General features: G+C 39.7%; 1 protein-coding gene, 1 non-coding gene and 1 pseudogene across 2 annotated transcripts; 2 read left to right on the top strand and 1 right to left on the bottom strand.

Annotated features, from left to right (window-relative positions):
• Positions 1–9617, top strand: LOC116891300 (zinc finger protein 431-like). Its single transcript, XM_032892209.1, has 3 exons — positions 1–102; positions 9225–9351; positions 9553–9617. The coding sequence occupies exons 1-3, from the start codon at positions 100–102 to the stop codon at positions 9615–9617; spliced, it is 195 nt and encodes a 64-aa protein (XP_032748100.1). The 5' UTR covers positions 1–99.
• On the top strand, positions 9296–17881 carry LOC116891299 (annotated as a pseudogene).
• LOC116894850 lies at positions 15379–15485 on the bottom strand. The gene has a single exon (XR_004387065.1). It is a non-coding gene; the product is annotated as a U6 spliceosomal RNA (small nuclear RNA).
• Positions 17882–22910: the final 5029 nt, after the last annotated feature.

Below are 22910 nucleotides of genomic sequence, written 5' to 3' on the forward strand. Positions count from 1 at the left end.
CTCTGTTCCTGAGCAGTCTTGAATGTTTTCGTGTGTTGTGCTCTCAACTCTGCTACTGGGCACTGAGAGGGGAGCTCAGGCCCGCTCTGAAGTCGCGACATGGTGAGCGCAGGGTCAATGGCCACAATGGGGAGGAGCAGGCAGCTGAGCAGCGGAAGCTGGTGTGGTGGGTCCTCCCTGGGGCTGGGTGGGAAGTGTCAGCCAGATGCTGACCCGTGAGGTCCCCTGTGGTCCTAGTCACTCGCTGAATCCAGCGGTGGCCTCTGAATAACTTCCCTATGGGGATTGTGTATGGGCAAAACATTTGGAGCAGGGACTTGTGTGTAGAAACATCCTTGGCAGGATGCCAAACTCGGGGAGCCATCGTTTGTGTAGTATCTTCTACAGGTTCTGTCCTTAGCATTTAATATTTAGGTGTACAATCCATTTGGAGTTAAGTTCATGGAGGCTGTAAAAGAAATTTCATGTGTTGGGTAGCGATCCAATATTAAACTGTGATGTAACAGAGAAGAAATCCATGATGTGAAGGAACTACCAGTGCTTAGGGGATAGTAGAATTTAGCTGAGGGAGGACTGCTTCTAAAACACCCCACAGATAAGCAGTATGCTAACCAGGCTTGTTAGAGATTAGTGTGCTAGGATACACATGTTTGTTCACCAGGACACCCCTACAGCTAGCCACTAAGCCCATCCTCATATCAAAGAACAGGCCTCTAACACGCTGCCCAAGGGAGCATTACAGGATCATAACCAACATTAAGGCCTGGTGTGGCATAAAGACCCAGATTTCTTCTTGAGAAAAGCATAGTTCTGCCACACAGGCAAGGAAAAACACTGTTGTGTTGAGGTCTGGCCTGATCAAGCAAGGCTTTCCATGAGGCCCTCATGCATAGAGAAGGAAACCCAGGAGCATGCTTGTCAGAGCCAGTATAAGACTGAGGCCTTGAGAGTTTTCCCTAAGGCCCTGATGTACTGAGAATAAAATAGAACTGCTCTAAAGCAAGGAGTATGCTTGTGAGAACTAGTGATGGTCTCCAGGTCGCCAAGGCCTTTAGAAGGGATTGCTTCACATTCTGAGACCCCAACTCATCCCACCACATGGGGCTGTGGCTATCAGTCCTAAGTCCACTATAGGTTTGATCAGTAATGTTCTTGAGATACCCTGTGTCCTGCTGTGCACCATTGTTTTAGGCTCCTCCTAAGTTTGTCCTATTGTATAATAGTTTCTGCTGACTTCATAGAAGTCTACCATTTTTTCCATTTCCCCCCTGTTAGTAGTATCCAAGATGCTATTTTTAAGAAGCTTCCTTAGCATAAGACATAGCTTGTGTAAGACCTCCCGACTGCAGCCTTTATACGTCTAACCTTCTACTTTTCCTATCTTTTTCATTCTCTGGACTCTTCCACTTAGGACCCTGTTACTCAAGAATAACAAGCTGTTTCAGGGCACTGGTGTACTTAAGAAATAATTATGTTAATATCTTTGCTGTGTAAATCTCCCATTTAAGTGGCTAGTCTTTCAGTCTCCGGTCCATGTTTAAATTGTTCAAAACATAACGTGGGAACTGAACCTAAAAGAGACTTAAGCAAATGTGGAATGCAAAATGTCTTCTCTGTTGCCTCCTCTTTAAGCAATAGTCAGCTCTGCATGAATCCTGTCATTAAAGACACTTTTCTTAACTAATCCTTTATGTGTACAGTGATTTCTCCATGGGAAGATGTGTTTATTCTAGGACAGCTGTATTTTCAACCTTTTAGAAAAATGTTTCTGAGATAATCTATGTTGACTCAGGTCACATAGGGCAGTGACCTTACTTTCCTCTTGATTAAACCTCCCGAATTCTTTAGTTAAAAGGCTGTACCACAGCAGAGTTTTAAAGTTACCCATTCGAGTAATGTATTGAATTGCCCATTGCAATAACAGGAAAAAGATTTGTATGTGCAGCATGGTGGAACAGACCAGAATAGGAGGAACAGTTTACTGTGTACACTGCATGGTGAAACAGGATAGACAATAGCGAGATCGAATACTCAGGTTTAAGGTCGTCAGCTACAGGAGTCACTAATATGAAGAAGGACCTGACTCAGGTAGGGTAAGTAATTTTGTAATTTCCCAGCACGTATTAATTCATGCATATGAATGAAAACAGACTAGATTAGTGGCTATACAATTTATGAAGGTTAGCTTGAGCCAACGAGTATTGAGTTTCCAATTAAAAAATTGTACTATGCAGATATGTACACTCCTCCTTGACACATTTAAGTCAGTTCAGAAATTTGAGATACAGGCTATTGGCTATAGCTGTGTGCATCAGGTTACAGATCTCAGCAACTAACATTACACATAGGAGAAGGTCAAAGAGTATCTCATTGTCTTATTATCTTCCCTTCTACCAGGGAAGGGCCTGTTCCTTTTCAAAGTCATTATACCTATGTGAGTTTTCAATTATATTTATCTTTTGAAAAAGTCAATTGTTGGTATTTCTTTTTCTTTATGTACCACCACTCTAATTGCTTGTTTTTATTTTCCCATGTTTTCCAGTCATTAAGAATTACATTCCTTGGCCAACTGATGGCTGCCCCAAATTGAGACCCATCCCATGGGCAAGAACCGATCCACTAATACTATTAATGATACTCTGTCATGCTTGCAGACAAGAGTCTAGCACAATTGTCCTGTGAGAGGCTCTACCCAGCAGCCAATGGGAAGAGATGCAGAGACCCACAGCCAAACATTATATGGCAGTTGGGTGTCTTATGGAGTTGAAGGATTGAGGGACCTGAAGAGGACAGGGACTCCACGGGAAGGCCATCAGAGTCAACTGACCTGGACTCTTGGGGGCCCCCAGAGACTGAGCTACCCACCAAACAGTGATCCAGGGCTGGACCTAAGCCCCTAATGTATGTAACAGATGTGCAGCTTGGTCCAACAACTGGAGCAGGGAGTGGGGGTAGGAGAAGCTGTCCCTGAATCTGTTGCCTGCCTGTGGATCCTGTTCGCCTGTGGGTTCAGTGGGAGAGGATACACCTAGTGCTGCAGTGACTTGATGGCCTGGATAGGGGTGCAGTGAGTGAGGGGATGAGAAGGGAGGAACAGGGCGAGGATTTGCATAGGGGGTACTGGGAGGAGAGGAACTGATATTGGGATGTAAAGTGAATTTAAAAAAACCGTCTTGTTCAATGACATATGAGAGCTACTCACCTGTCATTTTAAGGGAGGGTTCTATTGATTTTGTACTTGGGCTGAAAAGAGGATTCTGTCATCTAATATGCAAGGGAAGAGTGTTCCTGTGGAAACGAGGCAGATTTTTTGGCTTTCTAACAACTCATTAAAAGACAGAGGTTTCATTGGCTCATGAAAAAAAATGGCAATTACATGTCCTATGCAAAAAAAATTTTTCATTCCTTTTTCTCAAGGGCTTTCATATTTGTTTCTGTTTAGAGCAACATCTCCTGAAGCTCAGCCATTCCTTATGGTATGTAGTTAAGACTTGCTTTGAACACACTTAATCCTGTCTCTACTACTCTGTGCTTGGAGGACAGTTTTGCAATTCCTTTCATGCTGGTCCGGATTGGCCAGTGCAAAGGAAAAGTGATTAGTGAATGAGTGTCTTCCAACCTCCCTGGATTTTGGAGGGGAATTACAAATAAAGAGTGTCTTATGTAAGAATTGCGTACTGACCAACTTTGAAGCTGGTGTAGTCACAGCACAGAAAGGGCTGGGGGAAGTAAAGTGAGAGCTTTCCTGCTTTGACAAGTAGTTAGGTAATCACCTTTAGATGACCAGTAAAAGTCCAACTGGCCATTTTGGGAGGGTCACAGACCAAGGCAAGACTCTGGATGAGGAAATGAACTTTTCTTTTGTACACTTAACCATACATATAAAAATGGGGATAGACTTGTTTTCTAAAGTGCTTATGACTTATAAAGCAGTTGATGCAAAGCAAGCTGTTAGGTACAAATATATACTCTCTTTAAAAATCTGTTTTCTTGCATTTAGTTTTTAAAACTTTGCATTTCCTCATACTGGTGCAGACTTGTATCCAAGCATCAGTCATAGGAAAATAAAGTGTTTTCTAAGTGACTGTAATAGACGTCCTTTTCTTTATTGTAAAAGAATGAGATCCTTTTAGTAGTCAAAATGGAAACATCTGTGTTCTTTAAATGAATCTCTTCAATTGGAATAGCTCTCCATTCTGTCCATTTTATATTACTGGCAAAGGAGTGAACCAGAGTGCATGGGGTGAGTGCTGGCCAGTGACTTCTTTGATTTTGGTTTTGACTAATCCTGCAGTTCTTGTTTAAAGAACAGTGTTATATTTATAGATCTGCCTTTGTGTTTACTTTTATCAGTGATGCCATCTATGTTTGGGATTTTATTAATTTTTTTTAAATTTTTTTATTTTTTTTCTTTATTAACTTGAGTATTTCTTATTTACATTTCAATTGTTATTCCCTTTCCAGGGTTTCCTGGCCAACATCCCCTAACCCCTCCCCCTCCCCTTCTATATGGGTGTTCCCCTCCCCATCCTCCCCCCATTACCCCCCCCCCCCCCACAATCCGTTCACTGGGGGTTCAGTCTTTGCAGGACCCAGGGCTTCCCCTTCCACTGGTGGTCTTACTATGGATATTCTTGCTACCTCTTTAGGTCACGAGCCCCGGGTCAGTCCATGTATAGTCTTTTGGGTAGTGGCTTAGTCCCTGGAAGCTATGGTTGCTTGGCATTGTTGTTCATATGGGGTCTCAAGCCCCTTCAAGCTCTTCCAGTCCTTTCTCTGATTCCTTCAACGGGGGTCCCGTTCTCAGTTCAGTGGTTTGCTGCTGGCATTCGCCTCTGTATTTGCTGTATTCTGGCTGTGTCTCTCAGGAGACACATCCGGTTCCTGTCGGCCTGCACTTCTTTACTTCATCCATCTTGTCTAATTGGGTGGCTGTATATGTATTGGCCTCATGTGGGGCAGGCTCTGAATGGGTGTTCCTTCTAACTTTGTTTTAATCTTTGCCTCCCTATTCCCTGCCAAGGGTATTCTTGTTCCCTTTTTAAAGAAGGAGTGAAACATTCGCATTTTGATCATCTGTCTTGATATTAATTATAATTTAATTATATTGTTGTTTCTCTGGAAAATGATGTCAGCATTTTTGGTTTGGGGACTTTCTGTGGAGAAACAATTTTAATTTTCTTTCCTTGAACCTAAAAACTTGCCCCTCCTCATTTCTTGGCAAATATGTCTTTTCTACTTGTTGCAATCATCAACGTTTGGGGTTTTGCTACTAAGTGATTGATATGGTTAAGACGTTGGATTTGGGTTTTTAAAGCTTTCTCATATATTATTGTCTGTGTGTCCTAATTAGCTTCAGCTCTCAACGTTTCAGAGCCTACAGTCCTCTGAGGGAGCCTCACTTGAGGGTGTCCCCCCATCAGCATGGCTGGATGCTATATCAGTGAGAGATTGTGTTGAGTGATGGCTGATGTGGGAAGGCGCTACACTGAGGGTGGCAGGGTCCCTAAGCAAGTGGGCCTGGGCTGGGTAAGAGAGCTGGCTGAGCATGAGACAGGGACCAAGCAAGACGGCAAGCCAGGAAACAATATTTTTCCATGGTTTTTGCCTTCATATTTTGGTGTGAGTTCTAACCTAAGCTCCCAAAGTGATGCACTGTGATCTGACAAACTATCCAAAAAACAAAACAAAACAAAAAAATCCCTGTTCATTGCTTGAGATGGGTTTGGTTAGAGGATTCGATCACAGCAGCAGAGGAGCAAGTTAGAACAAAAAATGGAACGCAAGAGGTAGTTTTGCTGCTGAGCAGAACCTGATAACGTTCCCTTTCGGTGAAATGTGGAAGACATAAGGACTCCAGAAGGCAAAAGGTTCGTACATAGAGCTTAACTGGATATTCCTGTAGTACTTGGAAGATCAGTGTGTTGATAGTAATGCGGACAGAAGAAATCGAAGTCATAGGATTTCAGTGGAAAATGGACTCCCTGATAAATTCAGCCAGAGGTCATTTGTGTGATATTTTGGCCCAAAGTCTTTCTTATTCGGGCCATGTTCTGAGGATCTGAATAAGGCAGAATTAAAAAATAATGGGCTGATTTCTTAGATAGTATATTGAATCTGTTGGATAGTTAAGACTCATTGGGGGCTACAGTGAAAAATAAAAGCAACAAGTTGGGCAGAAATAAATGCAAAGTCTGTGGTTTGTAGAGAAAAAACAACACTGTGAAGTTTCAGATGGCATCCAAATGCTGAAACAGAGACAGGAATCATCATGGAAATTATCACTTTTAAACAGAAGGTCCTTGCTCTGGATTCAAAGTCTAAGCCCCATGGGCAACATTCCCTCCTGCAAAGCCTTCAATTAATGGGAGTAGGCAAAGTGATTCCTAGTCCCAGGAAGGAACTTCATATAAAACCTGGTGCAAATGTGGGTTCCATCCCAATATAGAAGCCATATTGTGCTAGTTCTGGAAAGAAGAAAGATGAAAAATTTAAATTCTTCCTCTGTGGTTGCAGTTCAGCACTGGTCCAGCCATCTGTGTTTGGCAAAGTCAGAGCCCCAGTGAGGACACTGAGTTCACTGTATGAAGCTGTGAGGATGAATCCTGAGTTGAATTTTGAGACCACAAGATGTTAAGATACCTAAGCTATGAGAAATCTGCCATGGAGAGATGCGAATAAGAAGTGGAAGTAACCAAACTGAGAGAAGTTTGAGAAGTTGCAGGGTTAGGGCCATCTTAACCCTTTGAAACCGAAGCCTCACGTATCAGAGATAGAAGCACAGGATTTGGTGTTTGCCCTGTTGGGTTTCTTGTCTTGGTCCAATCTTCCATCACTATGGACACATTCCACTCTATTGGAATGGGAAAGGGTATTCTATGTCACTGTATGTTGGAAAGATGCAATTGCTTTCTGATTTTTACAAGATGTGGCAATCAAGAGATTGCCTTGAGTGTCAAAAGAGTCTCAGGACATTTTAATGACATGTGTACAGGCTGCTGTAAACTATTAGGATAATTGGGATGACTATGAGCCTATAGTGAGCAGGTTCAGAGTGTAGTTGATTGAATCAAAAAATTCCTAGATAGGGTGATGTCTTTGAACTCTTGTCTTGCCTTTTTGGCATTCTTTGGGGAGCGAATGGAAGCTTCTAAAGGAGGAACCTTTCTAGACTCCTTATTGGAGATGGGATATGATTGTGTATAGACTCAACCCATTTCCTATTCTTTGTTTCTTCTGTATTGTGGTTCAAACTGATCAGTCAGCTTCCTTCTTGTGCTGTCATTCCTTCACCATTATAGACTATCCCCGATCACATAAGATATGGTAGAAGCAATTGCTAGTCAATGCTAGTCTATTTTGCTACCTTAACATTTTCATATTCTTAATTTTGTTGTTTTCATTTTGAAGACAAAGTTCTCTGTGCAGTCCTGGGTGTCCTGAAAGTAGGAATGTAGACCAGGCAGGACTTGAACTTAGATATCCACCTGGCTCTGGCTCCAGAGTGCTGGGATTAGATGTGGGCCAGCACGCCTGGCTTGCTTTCTTTTTATATGATAGCTGATTGGGCTTGGAAGGTGTGCAAGTAAATTTTCTGGAGATGGCCCACCATTTTGCATGGCTTGAGGTAGGGTGAGCTCTGAGAATGCAGGGTCCTTAGACACTTCCTCTCAGGATTGCTTCTTGCCGCCAATATACCTTTCCTGTCACTATTACATGACCTTATGATTCCTAAGTATCAGCCCACCTTAGTAAGCAAATTTCTTGCAGATCAACATGAAGATGAACTCTTATGAATTAATGCTGTTTAGATGAATTATTGATTTTATAGAATTCCCGATTAGATTAAAATATTTTTTAAGAAAAGATTTAAGGAGATGGTTTTAGTTGGTTTAGTCTTTTGCCAGAAAGATGTAATAAAATTAGAATCAAGAATAGAATGTGCCTACTCCTCATAGAATAGTAAGTAAAGGCTACATAGTCAGAAATACAATGAGCTTTCACAGTTATACTAAGAGGAGAAATAGGCTTGGGACAAATTTGTGATCAAGGAAAAACATTCATTCGAGGTCAGGGCCTAGGATGAGGCCACAGGTGTGCACTATGATTAAGCAAGGCCATGTTTGACTGTTGCTTTGGCCTTATGATGAGCTTATAGAATGAAACTGCTTTGAACTTACTATCAGCATCCTTCTGTAACTCCCCTTTTGTGAAACATTTTATCTATGAGGTAATTTTCTAAAGACCTTTTTTGTCTAAGAAGGTATAAAAAGGCCAGAGAAAAGAAATAAGATGATGGCTTGGGGGCTCTGCCCCATCCATCCAAATGTGTGTGTGTGTGTGTGTGTGTGTGTGTGTGTGTGTGTGTGTGTCTGTCTGTCTGTCTGTCTGTCTGTCTATCTGTCTAAATTTATGTACATGCATGCATATATAAATATATGTGTATATGTAAGTATGCATGAACACTTGTGCAATTAATGAGACAGGTTGTTGGGCCCAGCCAGTGTGTATATGTGTATGAGTGTGTGTGTCTGTGCATGTTGTCTGTGTAAAATGATTTCCTTTTCTTTTCTCTCTGGTTCACAAAGAGTTAACAAGAGGTCCTTGAGCCAGAGAGAAAAGAAACCAGCATTTATTAGCACAAAACAGTAAGAGAGGGTTATAAACCAGAGATCATCAGTCTTTGACCTTCAAATAACATCGTGTCCTGCCCAGTACCATTCCCCTAAAGGCCTCCCCTAAAGGGCTGTCAGGTCCCCAGCACAGTAAAGACCCCTGAGTTCTTTCTATATTTTTTGTTTGCTTGATTAATTTTTGTAAAGGAGTCAGAGTCTTAATATGTACCTCTTGCTACTCTAGAACTTGTAGCATAGACCTGAATGGTGTCCAACTAAATTAGGTGCACCTACGTCTGCCTCCTGAGCATTGGGATTAAAGGCATAAGAAACACACCCAGCTTGCCCATGTGTGCTTAGTACTGCTCTGTTTGCCTCTGTTTGTCTGTCTGTCTGTCTGTCTCTGTTAATTGGCATTTCATTTGCAAGGCTATATCCTATTCAAAAGGCACAGAGATGAATCTCATTATTCAATTTTCCCTATAAAATGATTTGGTTAATATATTAGAACTTCTATGTCAGGAAGTAAGTGGAGGAAGCACTAGAATTATATGAATATATGTTGTTGGTATCATGCTTTCTGTTGTACACATGTATGGGGTATTTTAGGATGCAGTGACCTACGATGAAGTGCATGTGAACTTCACTCAGGAAGAGTGGGCTTTGCTGGATCGTTCCCAGAAGAGTCTCTACAGAGATGTGATGCTGGAGACCTACAGGAACCTCACTGCTATAGGTAAGGCTGTGGATTTTCTTTCCCTTTTTAAAGTAAGTAGACAAATGTGTCTTTGTTATTGATGATCTGTAATTTCAATTGAGAATCAGGAAAAATGAGAAGAATAAATCGGCCATAGTTCTAAGGTTCACTAAATATAGTAATTTGAATTTTGCCTAATTTCCAATAATATATCATACATTTTCTGATACTATATTTTAGGCTACAATTGGGAAGACCATAATATTGAAGAACATTGTCAAAGTTCTAGAAGACGTGAAAGGTAATTTTCATGTGCAAGCTGATACAAGTATGCCTCTGGAAGAATTTTAATGTGTCTTGGAAGTTTTAAAGAGAAGCAACAGTGCAAACAGTGCAGTGAGGGTTATTAAGTGTAGTACAACTAATTTAAACTAGCCCTGACGAGCTTGCAAAGAAATGAGGCTCAGGGTATGATTATTTTATTTGGCTTTGACAATTACTGGGGTATAAGCCCTAATCTACTCTTTTAACTGCTGGCCTGGCTGCCTCCCCAGTCATGTACCCCACATACTTGCTGTTTCTCCTGGCCCTGAGATTCTGGTCCATCTCCCCTCATGACTGCTTCTCTCTTCCTGATCTTCCTCCTTTTCATCTCTCCTCCCCTAACCAGGTCACTCCAAACTCGTCTACCTCTAATCCGTCCAGTAATTGGCTGTAGCCAAGTTTCTTTTACCAATAGTTTTAAATCAGAGAATAAAGTTTGCACAACAAAAGCTTGTAAGTGTGTGAAATCACTCACAGGCCTAGATCTTCAGGTATAGAATTCAGCATTACAATGCATAGCTACAGACCAAAGCTTAACAATTCCCCTCCTTTGTCTAAATAAAAAGGCTCCTTAAAAAAAAAAAAACTAAGCTCAGTGGTAGCGCTTGCCTAGGAAGTGCAAGGCCCTGGTTGGTCCCCAGCCCGGAAAAAAAAAAAAAAAAAAAAAACTAGGAATAATTACAAAATTGAATTATTAAGTAATAGTGACATTTAAAAAAATCTCGTCTGTATTTGGCAATTTAGGAGAAAATATTTTATCATCTATTTTATCCTGGTGAGTTTAGAGTTTTGTATGTAAATCAGTTTTTATCCTAACTTGTATAACTCTCCTAAAATTACCTTTGTGGACCTAGAACATACTTTTAAAATGTAAACAATTTAAGTTACAGTAATGCTACAACTATTTAATCTTTAACCCCATTAGAGATTTGAGAAAGAATAAACACTGAGTATACGAAAGTGTAGGGTCACAGATTTTAAAAATCATGGAGATGACAGAGATAGCTTACTGCTTGGACAGTCCCCAATATTTCCTATAATATTTAAAATATTTTCCTGTCTTGGCAGAGCTTAGAAGTCAACCTTCTTGTACCCATTTGTCCTTTTGGACAGCATTTTGTCTGCAGGTAAAGTTAGGGCATTTCTTGGCCAGTGCCTAACTTGCCACTGCTGAAGCAACTCCACATGGAAGCATCGATGTTCATTCTCTTTTCTGAAGTGGATATTGTCAGGAGCAGGCATGTCCCATAGTTAAAAGATCTTTTGATAATAAAATAACATTAAATGTCATTTCATGGATCTCTAATGCTTTTGAAGACCACTTATTTATTTATAGCATATTTGAACAAGCAAAGAATGCCTGTCTAGGTATCTGTTATCTGTACAGTCCAGGATATATATTTTTGTGATACTCTAGAGTAGTATGCAATACAACTATGTGTTTGATTGACTGACCTTTAACTTATATTATTTAATTATCCTAAACAGTTTGTAATAGCGGCTATTAAAATGACTGGGATCAAACATTTTTTTCTCAATGAGTTGTATAGGCACAATGCCTATCTAAAAATAACAAAATTAATCTTAAAATTTGTATATAATGATTTATACAGTGAAAACCTTAAATCTATCTAATTATAAATATACAAAAATTTGTACCACTGTAACAAAATATAACCTTATTTTTATATTAATATATAAAATTTTGTATCAATGTTAAGATTATGGCTATAAAATGTCTTTTGGTTTGAGAGTAGGTTTAATAATCTATCCCTATTTAATTTTTCATAATATTTTTATATCTCCCCCTTTCAACTCTCTTTCCCTTACCTAGGAAAGAAATATATGAATCTCTGTGTCTAAGCTCCCTAATTTTGTTACCTCCCTTTCTAAAAGCACAATTATTTGCAACCATCTCTTAATATATCTATAATTTATAAAATGACCAAAACCATCCACCCCAACTTAAGGGATTAGGAGGAGGATGTCTTTTTATAATTGTTTTTTGTAGATTGGGGGCAAAAAAATTTTGGGGAGTTGGAAAAATGGTTAAGTGAAAATAAAGTAGCTGGGATTATGCGCTGTCCAGTCTTCGTGTTGAGAAAGTTGAGGGCTTACCTAAGTCCTGACTGGAGTCGTGTGAAAGACTGGATGAACCAAGGTCATCTGGGATCAGCAGTCTTTTCTGAAGCTGTCTTGGAAGCAAGTCTTTAGAGGAAACAGCTTTGATGCAGTTGAGGTAGGATTAAGCAGGGAGGGGGACAGCACATCTCACTGTCTCAGCATCCCCAAGGGTGAATTTTGTCAGGGCTGCCCGCTTGGTCTTTTTTTTTTTTAAGATTTATTTATTCTAAGTAAGTGCACTGTAGCTGTCTTCAGACACATCACAAGAGGGCATCAGATCCCATTACAGATGGTTGTGAGCCACCATGTGGTTGCTGGGAATTGAACTCAGGTCCTCTGTAAGAGCAGTTAGTGCTTTTAACCACTGAGCTATCTCTCCCCGCTTGGTCTTTTATTTTGCAATATGGAAGCCTTACAACCAATGTTTAGTTTTATAAAGATATTTATGAAATGTGCAAGGTGTACAGATTAGTTAGGGATTCATTTTTTTGTTTGTTTTTAGAGCAGGTGAAAGCAACTATCTTTTTATGAAGTAGGTCAATCAATAACCAAATTGTTATATAAAATTTTACTTAAGCCATATGAAGAATGGCATGAAGAATTTTGAGGACTCTGTAACCAACAATATTTATAGGCTATTTGTGGCTGAAGTTTTATGGCTGATGTCATGTAGAGGGATCAACAAATCATGTTACCTGTCCTGTTTGTTTGGTTTTTTTTTTAATTTTTATTTTTTTCCTTCGTCTGTAGTCATGATCTTCAGGGGGTCTTCCTCTATGAAATCTGATCCTTATTATCTTAGGAGTCTAAAGCTTTTTTGTTATTGTTGTTTGTTTGTTTATTTGTTTATTAACGCAAATATAGAGTCTCTTTCCCAAAATAGCATCCTTTTGGTCCAGTAACACAAAGGCATCAAAAATATAGATTGATTTAATTTAGCAGTCTCTCTTTTATTTAGATCTGCTCTACTTTGACCTCTGTCAAAGAGGATTTGTAATATCATTATAACCACTGAATTTATAACCACCTTTATTTTGATAATTAAAACAATTATAAACAATTATTATTATTTATTGAGATAGGTTTCTTTTTTATGTGTAGCCCAAACTCACTGGATTTGTTTGTAGATTAAGTTAGCCTGACTCACAAGAACTAACTATTCTTGCTTTTGTCTTACAAACATTGAGATCAAAGACCTGGATTTAATTATTTATCCGTGTGTGCTTAAAAGCATTTATATTCCCATTTATTTCTCCCTTCTTTGAAGATTAATAATTAATTTTTTTATTGATAACCCTGAGTTATTACTGAATTTTGTTTGGGCTGTTCTTAACTCTAACTGACCAGGCCTTGGGGCCACATTTTTATGAAGGCTTCTCCTCCATTCATCTTTTCCCCCTCGTGGTTCTCCTTTGACCCCCAAGCCAGGCAACACTAAACCCTTGGGTCTACATGTGAACGCTCTTGTGTATGGGACGACCGGATCTTCAGGAACCAGTATTCGAATAGCATCAGGCCAACTCTAGTAGTATAGAAGTTAAGATTTCTGCCCAGCTCATGTGCTGTTTAAGGGTTATTAGGAATAATAAAAGTTTTATATCTTTTATCCATGAATTGAATGATCAAAGCAGGATAGAAACCCCAGATTGAGATTAAAAATTTCTACAACAATTAAATTCTCACAGAACTATGTAACTCAATGTCAGATATCTTGTGTATTTGCAAGGCATTCCTCAAAGAAAGAAGAAGGAAAAAATGCCTTAACAGAATCATAACCCCAGTAGAGCTATGCTGTATAACTTCCAATCTGTTTAGTCTCATATCACTTAGATATTGCAAAAGATATACACACTGAATAGGTGATAGGTACATGTCCACAACCTTCTAATAGTCCTAAGCAAATAGGCCATAGTACAGCTGGAATTACTCATATAATTGTAGTAACACTGCTAAGTTTGATGAGATGGGCAATGTATGTGAGTCAAGAATGTTGTGGGGAAACCTTACTACCATACCACATGTCTGTGAAGAATAAAAAGGTAAACTATGTGAGTTTGTTACTCTTTAAATAGGATTATCATGTGTCACAATGAATACAAGCCATGTGAGCACAGTGCTACTGAAAGAAGTAAGGTACCTCTCTTTCTTCTAGAACGATTAGAGATATATAGTAGTATCAATATGAGTAGACTTTCTGAATGTGATACAAGTTTGCAATTAATTGGTTTTTGTTAAGGCCTAAGTAAAATATTAAGGCCTAAGTGGGATGTTAAGGCCTAAGTAACTGTTACATGGATAGTCTGACATTCTGTGCTGTTGCTAATGTTATAAGGAAATTTCTTATGTTTTTTTTTTCCTGGTGTTACTAGGAAACTTCTCATGCCCAAGTTGATTGCATACTCTGTTATATTCTGTGTTCTTGGAAACCAATCACAAGAGAAGTCAGTTAGAACTGCTTTGTATAAGCTTGGACCCAAATCAATCACCCAGCAACACTTTCTGCACCTGTATATAAGCGTTTATGGTATTTGTCTTTAGAAGCTGCCCCTGGGGTGGACTCCAATGAAAGAGAAACACCTGCCTCTATTATAAGACTTTCATTTTGAGTAGGTGTTGAGTAAAGTTTAAGTTCCCAAGACCTCCCTAGGAACTGAGATCCTAGTTGGCAGAAAGAGACATGCATGTGTGTAACTGACCTCCTGGCTGGCAAGTTAGGACATGAATGTTAGAGAAGGTAAGTCCAATCCTGGTTGACAAGTTAAGAAATGAATGTTAGACAGGCAGTTCTCCTGGCATAGTTGAATTCCCCAAGCAATGGGAGCAGGATAAATGTACAACAAAGACATGTTCCTAAGGAAATTCCTTATTCTAAATATTTTTTAAAAAAGATTTATTTATTTTATGTATATAAGTACACTGTAGCTGTCTTCAGACACACCAGTAGAGAGCATCAGATCCCATTACAGTTGGTTGTGAGTCACCATGTACTTGCTGGGAATTGAACTCAGGACCTCTGGAAGAGCAGTTGGTGCTCTGAACCGCTGAGCTATCTCTCCGGCCCCTTATTCCTAAATTTTGACTGGAATACTCTGGCACAGATGTTTATAGTTCTCAGGCTTAAAAAGCCCTTAGGACCTTAACTCAATATCATGGTTCAGCTCCTGAGTCTGAACTGTGGCTCTGATCAATCAGTCTTGTGGTGCATACTCAATAAACTATCCCAATTTGACTGAGATCGGTGCTTGTGTGCTTTGTGAGGCAACCCATGGACCCCAGCAGTTTTCCAACTTTATTGGGAATATTCACAAACTCACACTGCAGAAAATTCCTATAGGTGTTACAAATGTGGAAATTCTTCTGTTTGTCCTTGTTCACTAAGACAAATGTGGTATAGAAAAAATTATGAATGCAATCAATGTGGTAAAGCTTTGAGTTCTTCCAGTTCTCTTCAAATATGTGGAAAAAATTATATAGAAAGTTATGCTATAAATGTGAGCCATATAATAATTGCTCTTACCGTTATAGTTATCTTCAGAAATGTAAAACAACCCATAATGAGGGGGAACACCATGAACATAAAAAAGGGATTAAGATCTGATTATTTTTCTTTCTTTTTTTTTTAATATGGAACGCTTCATGAATTTGTGTGTCATCCTTATGCAGGGGTCATGCTAATCTTCTCTGTATCGTTCCAATTTTAGTATATATGCTGCCGAGGTGAGCACAGATCTGATTCTTCTTAACGATTAGATCAAATTGTAAAATGTATTCATACATATAAAACAGTTGATCAGTGTAATGAATGTGGTAAAGCTTTCACATATGCCAATTATCTTCACAGGCATGAAACAAGTCATCCTGGAGAGAAACCCTCTGAATATACTCATTGTGGTAAAGTTTTGGCATATCAGAGTCATCCTCAAAAGCATGAAAGAATTCATACTGGAAAGAAGCCCTATGATGATACTCAATGTGGTGAAGCCTTTGCGTGCCACAGTAATCTAGTACACAAAAGAATACATACTGGAGTGAAGCCCTATGAATGCAACCATTGTGGTAAAGCCTTTGCATATCCTAGTAATCTCCAAAGGCATGAAAGAATTCATACAGGAGAGAAACCCTATGAATGTAATCAATGTGGTAAAGCCTTTGTAACTCACAGTGATCTCCAAATACATAAAAGAACACATACTGGAGAGAAACCCTATGAGTGTAATCAATGTGGTAAAGCCTTTGCATATCACAGTAATCTTCAAAGGCATGAAAGAATTCATACAGGAGAGAAACCCTATGAATGTAATCAATGTGGTAAAGCCTTCGCATGGCACAGAAATCTTCAAAGGCATGAAAGAATTCATACAGGAGAGAAACCCTATGAATGTAATCAATGTGGTAAAGCCTTTGCATGGCACAGTCATCTTCAAAGGCATGAAAGAATTCATACAGGAGAGAAACCTTATGAGTGTAATCAATGTGGTAAAACCTTTGCACATGACAGTAATCTCCATATACATAAAAGAAAACATGCTGGAGAGAAACCTTATGAATGTAATCACTGTGGTAAAGCCTTTCCGTGTCACAATCTTCTTCAAATACATAAGAGAACACATACAGGAGAGAAACCCTATGAATGTAATCAATGTGGTAAAACCTTTGCATATCACAGTTATCTTCAAATGCATGAAAGAATTCATACAGGAGAGAAACCTTATGAATGTAACCATTGTGGTAAAGCCTTTTCACAACACAGTAGTCTCCGAGTACATAAAAGAACACATACTGGAGAGAAACCCTATGAATGTAGCCAATGTGGTGAAGCCTTTGCATATCACAGTCATCTTCAAATACATAAAACAACACATACTGGAAAGAAACCCTTTCAATGTAACCAATGTGGTAAAGCCTTTGTATATAACAATCATCTCCTAGTACATAAAAGAATACATACTGGAGAGAAACCCTATGAATGTAACCATTGTGGTAAAGCCTTTTCACAACGCAGTGGTCTCTGTGTACATAAAAAAACACATACTGGAGAGAAACCTTATAAATGTAATGAATGTGGTAAAGCCTTTGCACGTAACAGTCATCTTCAAAGGCATAAAAGAATTCATACAGGAGAAAAACCTCATGAATGTAATCAATGTGGTAAAGCCTTTGCACGTCACAGTACTCTACAACTACATAAAAGGAAACATGCTGGAGAGAAACCTTATGAATGTAGTCAATGTGGTAAAGCCTTTCCTTCTCATAATCTTCTTCATATACATAAAAGAACACATACTGGAGAGAAACCCTATGAGTGTAATCAATGTGGTAAAACCTTTGCATATCACAGTCATCTTCAGGTGCATGGAAGAATTCATACAGGAGAGAAACCTTATGTATGTAATCAATGTGGTAAAGCCTTTGCATGCCACAGAAATCTCCGAGTACATAAAAGAAAACATACTGGAGAGAAACCCTATGAATGTAACCATTCTGGTAAAGCCTTTTCACAACACAGTAGTCTCCAGGTACATAAAAGAAAACGTACTGGAGAGAAATCCTATGAATTGTAAGCAGTGTGGTAAAGACTTAACACGTCACAGTCATCTTCAAAGGCATGAAAGAAATCATACTGAAAGGAAACCCCGTGAGTGTATTTAATATACAGTAAAGCCTTTGCACATTTCTATAGTCTTCATCATCATTATGAAAGAATTGTACTGGAGAGAAACCTTATGAATGTATTTATATGGTGAAGCCTTTGCACACTATAGTCTTCATCATTATTCATACAGCTTAGAAATTCTATGAATGTAAGCAATGTGGTATAAAGCCTTTGTGTTATGGAGTCTGCTGAGATCCAACACAACTCAAACTCAGGTCAATGGAAGTGACAAGAATTTATTGTAATCAAGCTGCTACTGATTGATTGGGGCTACAGAAAATACTTGGAAGCTGAACAGCAAGAAGCAGAGAGTGGGATCTAGAAATGGAACTAGAACTTTGTTACATGAGCCAATTCATGATGAAGAAAAACTCTGTAGGTAAGCCTCAACACCTGAGTTATACAATGAATGCTTATACGAGAAAAATTTTTATGAGTAAAAATTTATTTAACAATTTGTTTTAATTATGTGATGTCAGTGTGTCTTTGTGATGTATGTGTGTGTATGTGTGTGTCTGTGTGCGAATACATGCTTGTTCCCAAGAATATTAGACCCTTAGATCTTGTAGCAGGAATTATAGGAAGTTGTTAAAAACAAAAACAAAAACAAAAACTGACCTTAAACCTAGGAATGAACTTGTCTTCACTGCACAGCCATGTGTCTAACCCTGTAAATAGTTTAAAGCCTGTATATAACATCTTCATGTCAGAAAGTAGGAACTCAGACAATAGAAAAACACTATTCATGTGAATGACTTGATAAAGACTTTAAACATTATAGTTATCTTCAGTTTCAAGAAAAAAAAAATCTTGTCTCATCTCTTTTTCATCATAGCCTTGAAGGAAGGATATTATTTACCAACTTCACTCAAATGTAATGAACGAGATCACAAATGATGGTTGTAGTTTGTATTTTGAAATATTTGGAGGTTTTGGAGTTTGCTATATATGGTGCTTTGAGTATACTTGGCTCATGGGAAGTAGCACTGTTAGGTGTGGCCCTGTTGGAGTAAGTGGTTTGTTGGAGTGAAAGACCCCCGGAGTAGGGAGACCCTCACTCAAGTCTCGGGATGACGCAACCCCCCAAGAACTCACACAAGACCGTCCTTGTTGTAATTACATGAGGTTTATCGATAGCAACCAGTGCACTGGGGTCGAGACTCGTATCCCACGCAGGGGCAGTGGAGTTCGACCCCGAGAGGCTGGAAAAAGAGATATTTAAAGGGAGAAACCACAACCTGAGGGGGCAGGGATGGCGTCATAGAATAACAGTGAAAAAATCACAAGGAAGAACTCTCTGTCTCCCAAGATTGTTTCCTAGGAGAAGCTGTCTCTTACTTCTCAGATTGTTTAACTTCATGGTCCACTAGTTCTTAGGAGACGTTGTTTCCTGCTTCTCAAAATTGTTCTCTAAGATTTATGGTCAGCTAGTTTCTGGGAGAAAGCTGTTGAGCTGGCCAATGTAATTATCCATTCTATAGCCCTAGGAGAGGCTTCTTGGAACATACAATTCTGGGGCCTAACCTGTTTTCTTTTTTTTTTCTGCTCTAAACTTTGTGTCTAGGGGGGCAACTTTAAAACTTTTATCTTTCAGGAGAAAGTGCATCACTGTGAGCGTGGGCTTTGAAGTTCCACCCAATGTGGAACTATACTCAACTAATGTATTATTATGACCTGATTTCTTATTTCATTTGGACGTAAGAGATATGATTGTGTGTCAGATTGACATGGGATGACTCAAGCTTTTGATCTGGATCTTTAGGCATAATTAGCATGAAGAGATTAGGTACAGGCATGGTGACACATGCCTTTAATTCATGTACCATGTAGACAGAGTCATGCAGATATCTGAGTTGAAGGTCTATCCACAGAGCAAGCTTCAGGATAGCAAGGTTAGGCAGTAAAAGAGTTGGAAAACAAAAATCTGGTAATAATGTAATAGAACAAGGGAGGCATGTTCCAGCTCCAGTAAGCAACAGAACTTGGCAGCTACGGCCATGTGGCTCTGGCAATAGAGTCAGGAATAGAAGGGACTAATGGGACAATTGATGCTGGTTAGCTGGAACTAAGAAATTAGCAGTGATTAAGAGGAGACCAGCATCAATGAGGTGAAATCTGAGAAGTGTTTTCTAAGAGTACAAAGAAGCTATGCTTCAGAAATAGCCAAGGTTGTACCTTGTGTTGCAGTTGGACTTGGTAATGTGTAAGAAACCCAGGTAGTACTGGTTTTGAAGCATGAAGGGGTCAGGGAGAGCAGCTGATGCCTGGCACTCTGAGAGGCTGCAAGTGGGCAGAAGGAAGAAGGCAAGAAGGAAGGTATGACAGGGTTCTCACCCATGGAGCAGAGCTAGCAGGATTTGGCTCTCCTTGAGTGCTGATGGTTGCCACAGTCACAAAATTTGTTTGTATAATAATGTATATATTGCTTCCTTTTTCAGGAGAATGTTCTCTCTGCCAAGGTCAGTGACTCTATGATAATCAGAAATAGCACAATTTCAGGAAGCAAAAATGTGTCTGGTGATCCTCAGCAAGATGGTTACACTGTGACCTTTAGGACTCACTGTGACCTTTAGGCTGTCAGAAGGAACTCTGAGAACATGAGTTCAACAGAAGTTCAGGAATACATGAGTCAGTGTAAGAGCTGTCCTTTATAGGATTTCTCAACTATGCAAAATATAAGGATGAAATATAAATTATATGAGGGGCTTCACAGACCCGAAAGAACAGAGACAGCTGTGTCAGCGCCAGCACCGACACGGTACCGAGAATCGGGCGAAAGCCTACAGGATGAAAGAAACACACACACACACACACACAGAGGTTATCGTGCCAAGCCAGGAGAGGAAGAAGGAATTGAGAGAGAGAGAGAGAGAGAGAGAGAGAGAGAGAGAGAGAGAGAGAGAGAGAGAGAGAGGGAGGGGAGGAGAGGAAGAGCAGAGGAGTGGAAGAGTGGAAGAGCGGAAGAAGAGTGAGAGTCTCCTGTAGCTTTATTCACCACTTATATACCCAAGTCTCCAGGTAGAACATATCTGGGAAGCACAGTGGGAAACCCTGGCTCGTGACTTCGGTAACACCACAGACCTGAATTAATTAGGGAGAAACTCGAGAAGACCAGCCTAAATCTCATGATACAAAGGTTGAGGAAGCAAAAGGCAGAAGTAAAATTAACCACCACCCAGGTGTGGTCCAGGTGTGGGTTCCACATGCATCAGGCTCAGCAGAGGTCATGCAGTGGAGACACCTGGTGTTTACTACTTGGTCTTTTTTCTTCCTGTGCCGTAGAATACATGGGAGAGGCCTCTGTCCGACAATCCCATGACTTTATGGCAGTAATCTTAACTGTGGCCATACAGTTACAAAGCGGCCAGGCCCAAATCCAATATGGCTCACTACACAGCTGCACTAATGAATGAGCTCAGTCAGAAAGATACTAAGGAAGGAGACAATGATTTGGTTAATAGACCAAAAAACAAACAAACAAAAAAAAACCTGGATCACAAAAGAAAAAGGAATAGTTAAAAATAAGGCTCAGATAGTATTAGTGGAAAGTGGTTGTCTCCTCCACAGAAGCCATCAACAACTAAATTTGATCCAGATATTTTACTTCCTAAGGGACATAGTTTTATGTGTGATCCAAAAAGAGGTTAGGGACAGACAAAAGCCTAATGTCAGGAAAAAAGGCTTAATGATATTCCTACGTTTTGGTAGCCTTGGAGTTGCTGAGATAAAGAAGAAAAAAAATCCAAGGATTAAAAGAATATATTGAGGTAGCTAAGAATTATAAAAATGAACTTCAATGTGCTTGCATCAGCATAGTAAGAGCTTGATAAAATTGCAAAAAAAAAAAAAAAAAAAAAGCGTGATACTTAAAGTTAACTTTCTCACATGAAAACAGCCTCTATGTCTAGACTTCTCAACCATAAGCACTGTGCCCAGCGAACCATTTAGGTCTTGCTACGCTAAATGTACTTGCTGTCTGATTCATTGGCTTTGAATGTGCTCTATATTTCAGTTTCTATTTTTAAGAGTCAAAGGGATAAGGTCATAAAATGCAGACTTATGGAATGATCAAAAAGGAACCTGGTGTAAACAGTTACTGAGGAAGTATCTTAGGCAAATAAGAGAATGGCCTTAATCTGCAAGAGCTAGCTATCTTGAGCAGATTACAGAGTTGTCGTTGGTCTGCAAGAGAGCTATCATAAGCAAATTATAGAGCTGTCAGCTTGCATCCATCACTGACTCTGAGTCATTCTTTCAATACTCCCATCAACCCCTTCCTCAGGATCCTCTCTCTGGCTGAGGCTGGACCTCAGCAAGAGGCCAGGAAAGGTCATTGGTAAAGGTGCAGTTGACAGCCCAGGACTGAAGGGGTCATACAAAGAAGTTGAGCCTTGGCATCAAGAAGAGAGCATATGAGAGGCTATGGGTGAAGCCAATTGCAGCAGAAGACACCAGCCAGTACCATTGGAGATGCCAGTACCATGGGATGACCACCAAGAGCAGCAACAGTGGAGTGGATCTACCTGAACCTAGAGTTCTACAAGAGGGTAGAGTTAGAGAAATGACCCAAGCCCTTTGGAGGAGCCCAGAAGATCAACTGTAGATCCCAGACATTGGAATAAAAAGCTGTAAAGTTAATGTTGCAGTGGATACCCCTAGATGTTAAAGCTGTGAAACCCATGGGATACTTGCCATGGAAAGTTGCTAGCAAGGAGTGGAACCAGCCCTTGAGGAAGAAATTTGTTGCAGTCAACAAAGCTGAAAGGATATCAGACATGGAAGTGCAGTTCAGATGGTTTTCTGTCTTTCTTTGGTACAATACAATGCATATCCTGTGACATGATATATTGGAAGTATGTGATCTGCATTTTGGTTTTATGAAGTATTATAGTAGGAGATTGCAGGAGTCTCAGAAGAGACTTTGAAGTTTGGGTTTTTTAACATTGTTAAGACTGCTATAGACTATGGGGACTTTGGAAGCTAGACTAAATGTATTTTGCATTACCTACGTTTAGGTATGACCCCCTATAGACTCGTGTTTGAACAAGCCTGTGAGGAACAGGTAGTGGAATGTGGTTTGAATGTGCTTGGCCCATGGGAAGTAGCACTATTAGGAGGTGTGGCCTTGTTGGAGGAAGTGCATCACTTGGGTGTAGTCTTTGAAGCTTTATCCAGTGTGGAAAGTCTCTTCCTGGTTACCTTTAGATCAAGATATAGGACCCTTGGCTCCTCTAGCCCTATGTCTGCCTATATGTGGCCATGCTTCTTGCTACGATGATAATGGACTCAAGCTCTAAAACTATAAGCCAGCCCCAATTAAATGTAGTCTTTTGTAAGAGTTGCTTTGGTCATGTTGCCTCTTCACAGCAATGGAAACCCTAGGACACTGTATATACAGTAAATCCACTCACAGACGTTTATTAGGCCATTATATTATTTCTATAGCTTCTGTTCATCTAACATTGTGCTTTCACTAGGTGATAGGTTCTGCTGCAAT

This window comes from Rattus rattus, chromosome 2, assembly GCF_011064425.1.
Source record: "Rattus rattus isolate New Zealand chromosome 2, Rrattus_CSIRO_v1, whole genome shotgun sequence".
Classification (NCBI taxonomy): Eukaryota; Metazoa; Chordata; class Mammalia; order Rodentia; family Muridae; genus Rattus; species Rattus rattus.

Bases quoted from the DNA above. Each gene is read 5' to 3' on its own strand.
- LOC116891300 (XM_032892209.1), top strand. The intron at 9,352-9,552 runs GTAAGGCTGTGG...ACTATATTTTAG, and splicing joins CAGGAACCTCACTGCTATAG to GCTACAATTGGGAAGACCAT.